We start from the raw sequence: 14,443 nt of genomic DNA, 5'->3' as shown, positions 1-14,443 counted from the left end.
ATATACTAAAGAGACTGGCTGAGGGCTACGGTTTAGGCTTCGGCCCCAGACTTCCCCCGTAGCCTGTCGCAGTCTTTGTCAGTCCCTTTGACGTGATCTTCTGAGAGCTTGCTCTGTCACTGGGCATCCCCTGCAGAGTGGTGTCCTCGGCTCCATCTTCCAGCTGCCCCATCCCGCTTCACCTGGATTCCGTTCTTCTCCCTTGCAGGAGATGTGCACATTGCCATCATGGACCGGAGTGGTCAGCTGGAGGTGGAAGTGATTGAAGCTCGGGGCCTGACCCCCAAACCAGGCTCCAAATCCCTCCCAGGTGAGGCTGAGCAGGTGGGAGATTTGAGGAAGGATCCTGGCCAGGATGGGGTACTAGCAAGTCCTGAGCTCACCAGTTCCCTTAGAGCCGTGCTGCTGACAGTGACTCAAACCTCACCTGGAAGGCAGGTGGGCAAGATGGTCCAGCTCATCCCACCCCTCCCCGCCCCCTACCAGAACCACCTGGAGGGTGGAGACTAGGCAGGCTATGGCATCTCTCCCAACCATGCTCCTTCATTTTCAGCCACCTATATCAAGGCTTACCTGCTGGAGAACGGGGCATGTGTGGCCAAGAAAAAAACTAAGGTGGCCAAGAAGACCTGTGATCCCTTGTACCAGCAGGCTCTGCTCTTTGACGAGGGGCCCCAAGGCAAGGTGCTGCAGGTCAGTGTTTACAGGGTATCCCTTCAAGTTCAGGTCAAGCATCGAACCGTTTACATCACCTCTTTTATTATTGTGGGGGTACACTTGTGCGGGGGGCACACGTGTAGAGTGAAGCCAGTTCTCTTTCACCTTGACGTGGCTTCCAGGGATTGAATGAGGTCCTCTGGCCTCTGTAGAAAGCACTTCACCTGCTGAGCCATCTTGACAGCCCCCTTCCTTCTCTCTCCCTTTCCCTCCCTCTTCTTGTTCCCCTCTGTATTTGATTTTCAGGACCCATGTTTCTGTTCCTTATCAGTTCATAGGATTTAGAGCCTAGCGAAATAGCTCCCCAGTTCCCCCAGCTGGGCAGGAGAAGCAGGCCTTATTCACGGCTGCCTCTTTCCTACCTGTGCTTTGTACCTCACTGGGTACTGGGTGTTGCTAGTTGCTCTCTAGAGTGATTTATGTCTTTCTCAGAACTTATTTAAGGCGGGTTCTCAGATGAAGGGACTGCCCGGTTGAGAGATGAGCAGAAAGGAGCCCAAGTCTAGGTGACTCAGGCCTGCCAGCTCCTTGAGAATACAACATGTATTGGTGGTGACTCTTCCTGATGAGCGCTGGGGAGCGGTGTTGCCTTATTGTACCCCTTCAGTAGATGAACCGGAGTTCACGTAGGCCTATGTGATGTTCCTGACTTAGTCCCTGCTTGGCACTCATTGTGCTTAGGGTGTGTGGAGAAGAGATGGCCCAGATGTTAAGTGTACTTCGCGTGTAGAAGACAGTTCCTGATGTTGTGGTGACCCACAACTGCCTTAGCTCCAGCCCCAGGAGGTTGCCGTACCTCTGGCCTCTGTGGGCACCTGCCCTCGTGTTTATGCATGCATATACACATTTTTTAGAGTTTTCACGTAGGCAGCCAGCCACTAAGTTAGAAGTGATGGTGGCTTGCCTTAAGCCTGTCTTGCCTTTTCTTTGTAACGAACACCTGGGATTCATTTTAAAGGAGAAAATATTATTCTGGCTGAGCTTTGGATACTCAGGCCAGTTGGGCCTGTGGAGACAACTGCTCACCTCAGGGCACGCGGAAAGCCAGGAAGAGCCTGGAATCCCATAATCCCCTCCAGGAATCCATCTCTGATGTTTTTAATCTTCCAGTTAATCCAACTCGCGGCAGGCTGTTCCTCTGAGCTGTGATGGTTCTGTTGAAAGGGCCCATGGGGTTACCAACCGAAGGACTGCCGAACTCTAGCTAGGGCTGTGGGGCAGAGGCCCAATATCAGATGTCTGGTTTTAAAGAGGTTTGAAAAATTGAGCTAATCTCTTCCTCCTCGAGTTTCAAATGGAGGCAGGGCAAGGGGCTTCTTCAGGCCCACAGCAGAGTGGAGCTATGACCCAGGCCCTGGACATGGTCTGTTCCTTGGTGGAGAGAGCTGCTGCCTGGGGTGCTGGGAGGTCTGGAACCAGATCTGCCCAGGATCTGACCCCAGATCACTGTGGGGCATTGTGTTGGTTAATTAAATCTCTGAACCACAAGGGGAAAATGTACATGTTACAACAGCTGAGATGATGTATGGCCCCTATAGGATCCAGTCTGCCATGTCCCAGGTGCTCAGAAAGTACCTGCCCATATCAAGTTAAATCCGACTCTCCCATCTGTGCCCTTGGGAAGCAGGTAGGTTCCTGGGCCCCCTGCCCAGTTCTGGAGGTTCAGGGCCTCACTCTTCCTCCCCCTGCTGCCAGGTGATCGTCTGGGGAGACTATGGCCGTATGGACCACAAGTGCTTCATGGGCATGGCCCAGATCATGCTGGACGAGCTGGACCTGAATGCTGCGGTTACCGGCTGGTACAAACTCTTCCCCACATCCTCTGTGGCCGACTCCACACTCGGATCCCTTACCAGGCGTCTGTCCCAGTCCTCTTTGGAGAGTGCCACCAGTCCCTCCCCCTCGTGCTCCTAAGGACCTCACAGAGAACCAGAGGCCAGGGGCTGGTGGGGGAAGGAAGCCTGTTGGCCTCACTGCCCCCTGTACATAGTCTCTGTGTCTTTCTGGACCCCTCGCCCTGCTGCATGCCCAATGACAGCTGGGCTTGTCCCAGCTGGCAGTGGAGACTGTAGTGTATGTCCATGTATGTTTGTGTATGTGTGTCCACAGTATGTTTGTGGTGTGTGTATGTGTGTCCGTGTCCGCATTATATCTATGTGTCTGGGTACAGTCAGTCCTGGTGACCACATGAACTGCAGTCCATGTCTCTGTATCTTGCTGGAGAGAATCCAAAGGAACATCATGTGGCCACGTCTTGCCCCTGGAGTCTCCAGGGGTGGAAGTAGGGGATGTGGCCACTGGTGGGCTTGTTTAGCCCCAGCCTGGTTGTCTCATGGTCTCCACTTGGTTTTTGTCCCGTCTTTTGTTTCTTTGCCTCTCCCAGCATTGCTGCTCTTTTTTGAGGAATGTAGCATCCATTGCAGTTGACTAGGAATTCAGTCTCTTCCCCCTACCCCAGCCGTGCTGGTGGTCATCCCATTGAATGCACTCCACAGCATGTGGCATGCTCACCCAGAGCTCTACCCCGCCCTCCGGGAAGACAGAGGCTGTCTGAGGAGGAGGGGCCTTGAGAGTGTTTCTCTCTGGGGATGGCACCGTCTTACAGACCAGGTACAAGAGCTGAGTTCTGGGTTGCTGTCCAGACACGCTAGGGGACGTGCTAGGATCTCTTCTCCCTCTAGAGTGTGCTCCAGCCTGCCAAAGGAGCTCCCCCAGAGGCCCCTAGGAGGGTTCCCTGTCAAAACAGATGGCCTTCTTAGGCATCAAGGATGGACCTGTCCCCTTTTGGGCTTATCCCTGAGGGAGCAGGCTTGGTAAGAGGTGTCATGGGTGGGGCTGCTTGAAGGAAGGAGGGCTACAGTGGAGTTATGCTGAGGCACTCACTGTCAAGAATCCTGTCTGACCTGGGGATTAGCTGCATGAAGCTGTTCTTCAGGGTTTGCTTTCTTCGCTCATCTGTAGACACTAGTCCCCAGCTGAGGTCCTGGCTCCCCAGGCCTCCAGCCTCTAGCTTCATGGGCAGCCTGGCTCCGCACTTGAAGATGCCTCTGTCACCAGCTCTGTACCAGCAATACTCACCCGTCCACCTCCCTCCTTTCTCGAGTGGTCCCCTGCTCCTCTGGGCAGTGGCCTGCATCTGCTTCACTACCCCCTTCCCTTGTCTGGTTGGGGCTCCTCCCATCTGCTGAGAACCCTGTTGGAGGACCTAGTGCCTGGGCCAGGGCCTGAGATGGCTGTTGTTACTCTGAAAGGCTAGCTCCAGAACGCTGTATCCGTTCCTCCCCTCTTTAGCTATAGGGTGGAATTGGAGGCTGCCCGGGAGATGGCAGAGCAGCCCTGGTTCATATCCAGTAGGAAGAAGGAGGTGCTGGAGAGAGGGGAGAGGAAGGCTCTTTTTTTGCTTCTCTTCCAGCCCATCTCCAAGTGTGGCCTTGCCTCTAGCCCAAGTACCTAGGCAGGGAGAGCTACCAGGGTAACTGAAAAATCCTTGGCATGTGTGTGAATTCCATTTGTACCAAAGCTGGGGTGCTTAAAGCCAGCCCAGCCCAACGGCCTCCCCATAGTCAGAGTCTTGCACCCTCCTTTCAAAGAAAGGTAGTGAAGAAGCCTCCACACGAACTGAGGGTGAAGGGGAGAATAGTGAACAGGGCTGAGGATGTTTGTGCAGGAGGTGAGGGAGGGAGGTGGTGGTCAGCCCTGCTGGCTGGGGAGAATATGTATCTCCCATATCAGTAGACATGGGACAAAGTGCTCTGACCTCCAAGCCTTGATGGACAGGGTGGGCAAGGAGGAAACTGGCTAGCAAAGGGCTGCTTTCATCTTGCTTGTGGTGTGTGCACTCTAAAGCAGTTATTCTCTGGGTGGTGTGAAAGCCATCTGGAGCGACCCACTGACAGCATAGACCTTTGCTGATGTGGCACTAGTCACCTTCAGAAGTGGGAGGTGCCAGGAGGGTCAGCCCAGAGGATGTGCTAGAGCCAGAGGAAGGGGTGATGCGCTGAGAACTTATGCTGGCCTGCCTGCCCATGGCAGCGACTGTAAACTGCCTAGGAGGTGGGCACTTGGCTGTCCCGCCTCTCTCACGGAAGGTAACCCCCGCTCCAAATTGATCTTGGGGAATTCCCTCTTGTTAACACTAAATAAGTAATCCCACCTAGACTCTTGGCCACCGATGTGGGTTGTGTAAGGCTGTACATGTATTAGAGAGGCTGGATTTCAAGGTCTGTTTCTCAGCACCCTGGATGCAGGGCTCCACCGGGATGCCATTCTAGAGATAGCTCTGTCCCAGGAGAGGAATGTGACCTTGCCTGGGCCGGGAGCCATCTGCCCTTTGAGGGAAGGACAATGGGTCAAGAAGTAACTGGGTGCTTGCGAGTTCCCTTAGCAACAGGCCACTTCACGTAACAGTCACAGGAGTGGAACTCAGTCAGTCATCCCATCTCCTGTAGGCGGGCCAGATTCATGCCATGGCTGAGACAGGCAGAAGTGACCCCGCAGCGATGCTGGACTCTGGGCAGTGATGAATGACTCAGAGCATGTGTCTCTGTATTTCTGCCCTGCCCGGCCTGTCCCACTTTCTGACAGATGCCTTCCCTACAAGGAAGTCAGAGATGGGACTCTGACAGGAAACATTCTCTAGGAAATGGGCCAAGTCTTGGTTTGACAGGGGGGCATTTGGTCCTTTGGGGAAGAACCAGTTCCAAAGGCGCTCTTATCCAGTTTCTCCCCCCACCCAGCTTGACTGAGCAGCACCTGTTCAGCAGTCCCGGGCAATGCCAGAAGGCCATGGGGTGGAAGCAGAACCAAGGGAAGCTCTAGAGAGGCGGGGTGGTGGTGCCTGGGTGGTCCTGCACTGGGGTCCAGCTCACTCTCCCAGGGGCTCGACCCCCCACCAGGGAAGCATGCCAGCTCTTTACTGCCAGCCTGGGGGAGACCAGCAGCCTCCCTTTTTTAAAGACTATTAAGCCCTCCCAGGGCATTTCTTTGGAAACGAAATGTAGCACAATCTTCGACTGTGTTCCCAGGAGCCCTGTCCTACCCAGGGGCCTCCCACCGTGGGTTCCGCTTCTCCCGGGGACCCAGAGCTCCTCATACCTCATGTTCTCCATCACCCTTGGCCTAGGAAGCAGTGGCACCCCAGCGAGGCTGCTCTTCTGTGTTCTTCCGATTGCGTCCAGCACTGTGCAAACTCTTTAAGAAGTCTGCCTTTGACCGAGGTTGCTCTCCACCAGGTGGGGAGATGTGCTACTTCATGTGGGGCCTGGAGCTGGCCCAGCAGCATTTCTGTAGTGGCCACAGGGAGGTGAACAAGAAGAGGCCTGCTTCCCTAGCACCTCCTCCTCTCCTGTTCCTCAGCTGTCTCCAGCGTCCTGACACATACAGACTTGTGCTTGTGAATCGGCCCCCTCTCCTGCATCGTCTTCCGCTGGATGATCAGCGTGGAGATGGAAACGTAGACTCCTTCCCTGCCTTCTCCCTCCAGTCTGCTTCTAGCCCAGGTCCAAAGAGGCTGGGGAGATCAGCCGCCATCAGCAAGATCAGGCGTGACACGATGGTGGCAGGATCGGCCTGGCTTGGCTGGGAAACGGTCATTTTGAGAGTGCCTGAGCATCTCAGAGCAATGTCAGTGATGCCAAAGAGAGCGACTTGGCCTCCTTGGGCACCAGCTCTGTCGGTGGAGCTGGACAGACACAGATCAGACGTTGGCATGCCCAAGGGAAGGTCCTTGTTCTCTGACAAAGGGCTTAATCTTTCCATGTAGCAAAGCGACTCCCCTCCCCCGACCCTGAGTGTGGGCTTCTGTGGGCCCAGCTAGGCTGTGCCTGTACGAAAAGCTCTGTGAGTGAGAGACCTAGTCTTCTGTCTCAGCAGGTGCTCCTTGGACAGCGTTGCTTTGGAGAAACTGGCTCTGGCTGGACACTCGCCAGCAGGGACAGGGCCTTGGGCCTGCCAGGAAGTCCATACTGATGCCAGGAAGGTCCCTGGACCTGAGAATACAGGGAAACTGAGCATCTGCCCCATTAGCCAATGATCTGGACAGGGATGGCTCTTCTGTACCTTTTTTTATTTTCCTTTTTGCCAGAAACTGTGACCTTGTGTGAGACTCCTCACGGGGCCTTGGCGTCCTCATCTGTAAACTGGAGCGTTAGCTGCTCCATGGCTTCCTCCAGGCTTTGGAAGTCTGCGACTTGGCGTTGAGGGTGGTGAGAGACCAGGTTCGTCTCCCTTGGTTCTCATGCTGGGAGCAGGTCCTCATTTGGTCCTTGCTCAGATAATGCTCCTGACAAGAGAACCCCAGAGCCCAACAAACATGGCTTCACCTCTTTGTGAAGTTGTGAGTGTCCCACTCCCTTTCGTCACTCTCTGGTCTTGGTAAGAAAGGACTTTCTAAGGTCCCGAAATGTCACCATCTCAGCTGAGTCCTGCTTTTAGATGACAGCCCAGGAAGAGTGGACGCTCAGAACCTTTTAAAGATGTTCTCTGATGGGACGAGAGAAGGAACTTCCTCTCAAATATTTGGCTTTTTAAAACCCCTTCTCCTTCCCAAATGTCTTCTCCCAAGCGTTATCTCGGAAGACGAGTGGCTGCTTCCTCAGGGAAAGCAGACCTGAGATTCTAGCATGGAAACTCACAGGAGGCAGGAACCCCTTTTTTAGACTTTCCAAATGTATCCTGCAAAGAGAGAAAGTGAGAGCTGTTAGGGACCCACAAGCACATTGTTTAGATAAGAAGAATTAGCCTTTTATATCTGAGCTCTCCGCAGTTTCTGTGTGCAGCGTCTTCGGACGGTGGCTCCTGGATGGCAGGTGGACAGCTGGGAGGGAACACCGGCTGTCATGTGACATCCTTGCCAATCCCCTTGAGGAGAAAATTCTTCACACGGCTTCTGCATGTACAGTATTTGGGCAGAAAAAAAATTAAAGTTCATTTGAAATTGGTTTTACGCGTGGCTTTCTGATGATGATTGAATAATGAAAGGGACGGGATGCTGCCTTGGCCGAGAGACAGCAGAGAGGTGTACAGCTCATACAGCTCATAAAAGGCACGGCCCCTGCCAGGGAGCTTAGCTGCTACAGCGATAACTCCTGAGCCATGGAGTCAGACTGGCCAGTTGGTTTCCCAGGGTGGTCTCCCAGGGACCCTTGTTTACTGGCCCTCAAAGTTTTCTGTCCCCACAGACTCACAGAGCACACCTCAATAGAGCAGACAGGAAGGACAGGGCAAAGGCCGCTCAGGTGTAAGGTGACTCTGCCTCACCTGTTAGAAACAGCGAACAGTAGTCGAGCTCTGGAGTTGGGGGTCTTGCAGTAATCACTGACCTCGGCAGCACCCTTTACCCTCCCTGTCCCTAAAAGATGTGAAAATCCTAAATACAAACTGAATTCCAACAGCTGCTAAAACGTAGCACAACATGATTAAGCAGTGTTTATCATCAGCATGCAAGGTATATCATTATTAGAAAAATTCATCTCTGTAATTAACTATATTAATAGATAAAAGGAGAAAATGTGTTTATCCTAATACAGAAAAGATATAAAGGTTTAGCCTACTTATAATAATAAAGAACTCCTAGCAAACAGAAGGTGACTTTAATTTGATAATCATCATATATCAAAAAACAAAAGCAGGGCTTGAGAGAGGATAGCTCACTGGTTAACAGTACCTAGGGCTCTTCCAGAGAACCAGGGTTCAGTTGCCAGCACTCACAACTGCCCCTAACTCCAGCTCCTGAGGTTCTGGTGCCCTCTTGTGGCTTCCACCAGCTTTCTCTCACACATAGATAAGTGGACATGTACACATACACTTAAATGTTAAAAGTACACAGTTGCTGTCCCTATAAACCCAGCACTAGAGGGGCAGAAGCAAGTGGCTCTCTGAGTTTGAGGGCAGCCTGTTTTATATAGGAAATTCTAGGTTATCCAGGGATACATAGACTGTTTCAAGAAGGAAATAAATAATTTTCACTTAAAGGTGTGTGTGGCTACAGATGTGGTTGGAAGGGTTGTATCCTGCACATGCCAGTGCTTGGGTTTGATCCTCAGCATTAAAAGAAAAAGAGGGCTGAAGAGATGGCTCAGTGGTTAAGAGCACTGTCTCCTCTTCTAAAGGTCCTGAGTTCAATTCCCAGCAACCACATGGTGGCTCACAACCATCTGTAATGAGATCTGGTGCCCTCTTCTGGCCTGAAGGCATGCTTGCAGGCAGAATACTATATACATAATAATTAAGAAAACATTTTTTTAAAAAAAAAAGAAAAAGCAAAGCTGATAACTACTTACTATGGAGCAGAAAACTTACATAGAAGCACACTAGATGACAGTTAGGAACCAAAGCCTAAGATAGGAAATGGAGGTACTGTGTAAGCTTTGCACGTTAGACTTGGTATAGGATATTATTGGAAGGTAGATCGTGATTAAAGATGTATAAACACTAGTTTAAAAAAAAAGTGAAACATTAAACAACCAGACAGTAAATACAGAGTGAAGATGGATTCGATTACTGGACTGGCTGTTTGTGTATCACCTGACAAGCTGGAGTCATCAGAGGAAGGAGCTTCAGCTGAGGACATACATCCATGGGACCCAGCCGTAAGGCATTTCCTCAGTTACTGATCAATGGGGGAGGGCCCAGACCATGGTGGGGGTACCATCCCTGGGCTGGTGGGCCTGGGTTCCCTAAGAGAGCAGGCAGAGCAAGCCATGGGAAGCAAGCCGGTAAACAGCTCCCCTCTATGGCCTCTGCATCAGCTCCTGCCTCCAAGGATCCTGCCCTGCTTAAATTCCTGTCCTGACTTCAATAACGAACAGCAGTGTTGAAGTGCAAGTCAAACCCCTTCCCTCCACAACTTGCCTTTTGATCATGGTGTTTCTTCACAGCAATAGAAACCCTAAGACAATTATTACACATTCCAAAAGAAGGGAAAAAGAAAGAAAAAAGGAACAAAGAATGGCTGGGTAAATAAGAGGAAACCATGTTTCATTTCAGTAGATTCATAAAGAAGAATTTGGGGCTGCAGAGACAGCTCGTTGCAAGCCAGAGCACCCGTGATCAAAGCCCTGTGTGGTGGTGTGTTCCTATAACCTTAGGGCTGGGGAAGGAAGAAGGAAACAAGAGAACCCCTGGGGCTCTCTGGCCAGTCGGCCTAGTCAAATTGGTGAGCTCCAGGTTCAGTGAGAGACCCTGTCTAAATATATGATAGGCAATGCTGGAGAGGTGACTCAGGTTAAGAGTGTTGACTGTACTTCCAGAGGACCTGGGTTCGATTTCCTAGCACCCACATGGCAGCTCACAACAGGGGACTCAGCACCCTCTTCAGGCCTATGCAGGCATTACATGCATATAATGCACAATGCAAACATGCAGGCAAAACGCCCATACCTATAAAATGCAAATAAGTAAATTTCAAAAAAAAAATTTAAAGAAGACGCCTAGTATCTACCTCTGGATTCCCTGTATGCGCTCAGACGCATGCAAAGGTGTACCCAGCATATCCATGTGAACACAAAGAATTTGACAATTCAAAACTCACTTATGATTCTTTAAAAATATCTCAAAATTAAGAATACAAAAGAATGTCCTTAACTTCATGAAAGGAATACAAAGGAATGTGGTTATTTAAAATACTTATTTATTACATATACAGTATTTTGTCTGCATATATGCCTGCATGCCAGAAGAGGGCACCAGATCTCATTATGGGTGGTTGTGAGCCACCATGTAGTTGCTGGGAATTGAACTCAGGACTTCTAAAATCACAGCCAGTGCTCTTAACCTCTGAGCCATATCTCCAGCCTACAAAGGAATGTTCTTAGCCTCATGAAAAGAATTTATAAAAACCAAAAATGTCAAAGCCACACATAGTTGCAATCTCTGCATTTGAGTCAGGAGAATCAGAGTTCCAAGCCAGCTTGGGCTACATAAAAATAGCATTATCTTGTCTCAAAACTAAAATCTGCATTAGCTCCTGCCTCTTTGGGAGGAGGATTGGGAGTTCAAAGACATCCTGGGCCACATGGTGGTTCTAGGCCAGCTCAAGCTACAGAATGATACCTTGTCTCAAAGCATCAACCTAGGGTCAACAAGATGGCTCGGTGGGTTAGGGTGCTTGCTGCTAAACCTGATGACTCAAGTTCAAGCCGCAGGATCCAAGGATAAAACAGACCATAAGTTGTCCTCTGACTTTCATATGTGTATGAAACATGCCCCCCATAAATAAATAAATGGTTTGAATAAGAACAACCCCCATAGGATTATGTATTTGGATACTTAGTTCCCACTTAGTGAACTATTTAGGAAGGATTAGGAGGTGTGGCCTTGGAGGAGGTGTGTCCTATTGCTATGAGGAGACGCCATGAGGTGTGTCACGGGGGGTGGGGCTTTGAGGTTTGTCGTTGTCTCTGTGTGTCTCTATAGTGTCTGTCTTTGTGTGTGTCTGTGTGTGTCTCTCTGTGTGCCCATCTCTCTGTCTATATGCATGTCTTTGTGTATCTGTCTCTCTTTTTCCCCATCTCTATCCCTCTCTCCATCTCTCTCTCTTTTCCCTGTCTCTTTCTCCCCCATCTCTCTGTCTTTCTCCTCATCTCTCTCTCTCCTGTTCTCTCTCCTTCCCCTTCTCTCTGTCTCTGCAAACTGGTGGACCAGCTGTGAGCTCTCAGGTACTGCTCCAATCATGCCTGCTTTATGAGTTGCTTTAGTCATGGCGTCTCCTCATAGCAATAGGACAGTAACAAAGACAAATACCAAAGCAAAACCTGCCACACTAGAGGCAACATGGTACACAACACTGAAAACTGGCTGCTCTCCAGAGATTAGGAAGATAAATAAAAAGATGTCTGTCTCTGTTTCTAGTCAACACTGTACCAGTAGGCCTTCAATTAAGATAATAGACAAACAAAAGGTCACAGGTTAGAGTAAAAGAAATAAAATTGCCTTATTTGCAGATAGGATGATTGTGTAGACAGAAAATTCTACAGAAAAAAATAACTCATAGTCATAAATTTGTAAAGGACCCAGGGCACAAGTTCACCATACAAACATAAATTTTACTATTGTACCCTATCAAAAATAATTTTAGAAAATTAAAGATCATTGTCTTTGCTGTAGGATGTCTTTCTGTATGCTATGAATATGTGTTACTCTCATTGGTTGATAAATAAAGCTGTTTTGGCCTATGCAAGGCAAGATAGAGCCAGGCTGGAGGGAAATCCAAGCAGAAATACAGAAGGGCAGAGTCTGGAAGATGCCATTCAGCCACCTAAGGAACAACATGCCAGAGCACCACTGGTAAGCCACAGCCATGTGGTGATACAGATGAATAGAAATGGATTAATCTAAGCATAAGAGCTAGTTAGTAATAAGCCTGAGCCATCAGCCAAACATTTATAATATTAAGCCTCAGAGTGGCTGTTCAGGAACTGGTGGGCAGGAGAGAAACCTCCAATTATAGTCTTTTTGAGACAGGGTCTTCCAATGTAGCTTAGGCTGGTCTGGAATTAACAATATAGATCAGGCTATCCTCAATCTTGTGATCCTCCTGCCTCTGCCTCCCAAGTGAGACAATGCCATTTTATAATCGCATCTAATAAATTTTAGAAAATGGAAAGGGTGGTGAGATGGCTTTGTGGGTAGAGCACTTGCTGTGCGTGTCTGATGGCCTGCGTGAGATCCCCAGACCCATGTGTCCTAGTTAGCGGTCCGTTGTTGTGGTAGACACCACAACCGGAAACAGCCAGGGGAGGAGAGGGGTGGTTTGGCTTAACTTCCCTATCCATCCATCACTGCAGGAAGTTAGAAGGGTAGAGGATGGATCCACAGAGGACTGGGGCTGGCTTACTGGCTTGCTTCCTCTGACTTCTGCTCAGCTACTTTTCTTCTGTGGGCATCACCACCAACAGTGGTCTGGCCCCTCCTCCACTGGTTAACAATTATGGAAGATCCCCAGACACTCCCACAGGCTACTCTAATGGAGGCAGTTCCTCAGCTGAGGTTCCCTCCTCCAAGGTGACCTAATCAGAACTCTATAAAAAGTGGAAGGAGGAAAATCGCTCCCAAAGTTGTCCTCTGACCTCTCTGTGTGCACCATGGCACACTGGTGTGCCCACAGATCCACACACACGTGCAGCAATCACAGGATGTTTCTAAGAATTCTCACTGCTGAGAGAAATGTGTGATTTCTGGCTGGGGTCACATTGGGTCGTCAGACCTGGATGGCATCTGAGGCATTGCCCAGGCCCAGGAGAATGACAAGTTGGATGGGCTGCTTGGCCCTCAGCTGATGGACACGACTGGGAGATTGTGGAGGAGATGGAGCCTTGCTGGAGGAAGGTGGTGAGCTTAGGTCAGAGCCCACCCAGTTTCTGTGGAACTGTTTCCTGACCAGAACTATATAACAAGCAGCTTTCCCGCCGTGTGCCCACCCCGTGCCATGCCCATTGCTGTCTGTGATGGACTATGGAAGTCCTCAACCAGAAACCAAAGTAAATCTTTCCCTACTGAAGTTGCTTCTTGTAGATCGTTTTCTTTTTAAATGTGTCTGAGTGTTTTACCTGGGTGTATTTCTGTGCACCATGTGCTTGCAGTACCCAAGGAGGCCAGAAGAGGGCATCAGAACTGCAGAACTGGAGTGCCGGAAGGTTGTGAACCATCATGTGGACACTGAGAATTGCAGCTGTGTCTGTCCTCTGGCTGATCACCCAGAGTTTCTCAGCCCTGAGCCAACCCTCTGGCCCTACTGCAGGTGTCCTGTCATAGCGGGAGAATGGTAGTTAACAGGGTCCTCATGCCGCAAAGCAGAGACTGTGTTCTAAGAAGAGATACAGGGTCGGTGGAAGAGTGAAGAAATCTATACAAGATCAATTTTTTGAGACTGATTCAGGAAATATATACGAGACTCATTTTTGACAACGTTACCAAGTGATTCAGGTTTTTGTTTTTCAACAAACGATGATGCAAGTGTGAGAAGTTGGCCCACAGGATCCACAGGATGAGTCAGTCATGGGTGACAAGTACTTTTTAAAACTTCTCTCTACCAGGTGGTGGCGCACGCCTTTAATCCCAGCACTTAGGAGGCAGAGGCAGGCTGGGCTACAGAGTGAGTTCCAGGACAGGTGTGTGGGGGGGGGGAGGTAGAGAAACCCTGTCTTAAAAATCTAAATAAATAAATAAATGAGATGCATCAAAGGCTAAAAGATTTAAACAGACAAGTTACAAAACTGCACAGATAAGCACAGAAGAGGATGCATGGCGTTTGTCATCAAGGAGCTACATACCCACATCGCTGCTTGGAGAAATGGCTGGTACTGTCGGGCTTTGGTAGGACACAGAGCTGCATTTCTGTGAGAACTCCAAGATAGTGCAGCCACTTGGGGAAGCAGCTTGGTAGTCCCTCACAGAGATGAGCTCTGTGAGGTGGGCCCCATCCCAGGACCCAGTGACTCCATTCTGCAGTGTTTATCAGGACTAATGAAAACATACATCTTCCCAAAGGTGAGGACATTCAAGGTAGCTCCATTCAGTAAAGCCCTAAGTGGACACAGCACCAATCTCTGAACCTTCTGTTAGGATTCAGTCCAAATAGTGAACCCACATAGTAATTTGAAAGAGGGAATTCCTTTAGATAATTAGTTGTTTAATTTGGTTTGATTTTGGTTTTTCAAGATAGGGTTTCTCTATGTAACAGCCCTGGCTGTTCTGGAACTCACTTTGTAGACCAGGCTGGCCTTGACTC

At 49.8% G+C, this 14,443-nt stretch overlaps 1 protein-coding gene across 2 annotated transcripts in view; it reads left to right on the top strand.

Annotated features, from left to right (window-relative positions):
- Rims3 (regulating synaptic membrane exocytosis 3) overlaps nucleotides 1-7,655 on the top strand; it is a 41,644-nt gene extending 33,989 nt beyond the window's left edge. For both annotated transcript variants that reach the window (XM_057784732.1, XM_057784731.1), the window contains 3 exons: nucleotides 209-310; nucleotides 554-693; nucleotides 2,413-7,655. In XM_057784732.1, the coding sequence (XP_057640715.1) occupies nucleotides 209-310; nucleotides 554-693; nucleotides 2,413-2,631 (461 nt within the window). In that variant the 3' untranslated portion in view covers nucleotides 2,632-7,655. The remainder of the gene's footprint in view (nucleotides 1-208; nucleotides 311-553; nucleotides 694-2,412) is intronic.
- The last annotated feature ends 6,788 nt before the right edge of the window (nucleotides 7,656-14,443 follow it).

This window comes from Chionomys nivalis, chromosome 11, assembly GCF_950005125.1.
Source record: "Chionomys nivalis chromosome 11, mChiNiv1.1, whole genome shotgun sequence".
Lineage (NCBI taxonomy): Eukaryota > Metazoa > Chordata > Mammalia > Rodentia > Cricetidae > Chionomys > Chionomys nivalis.
Note: the sequence above shows the minus strand (reverse complement) of the source record. Positions and strands in the feature narration are given on the sequence as shown.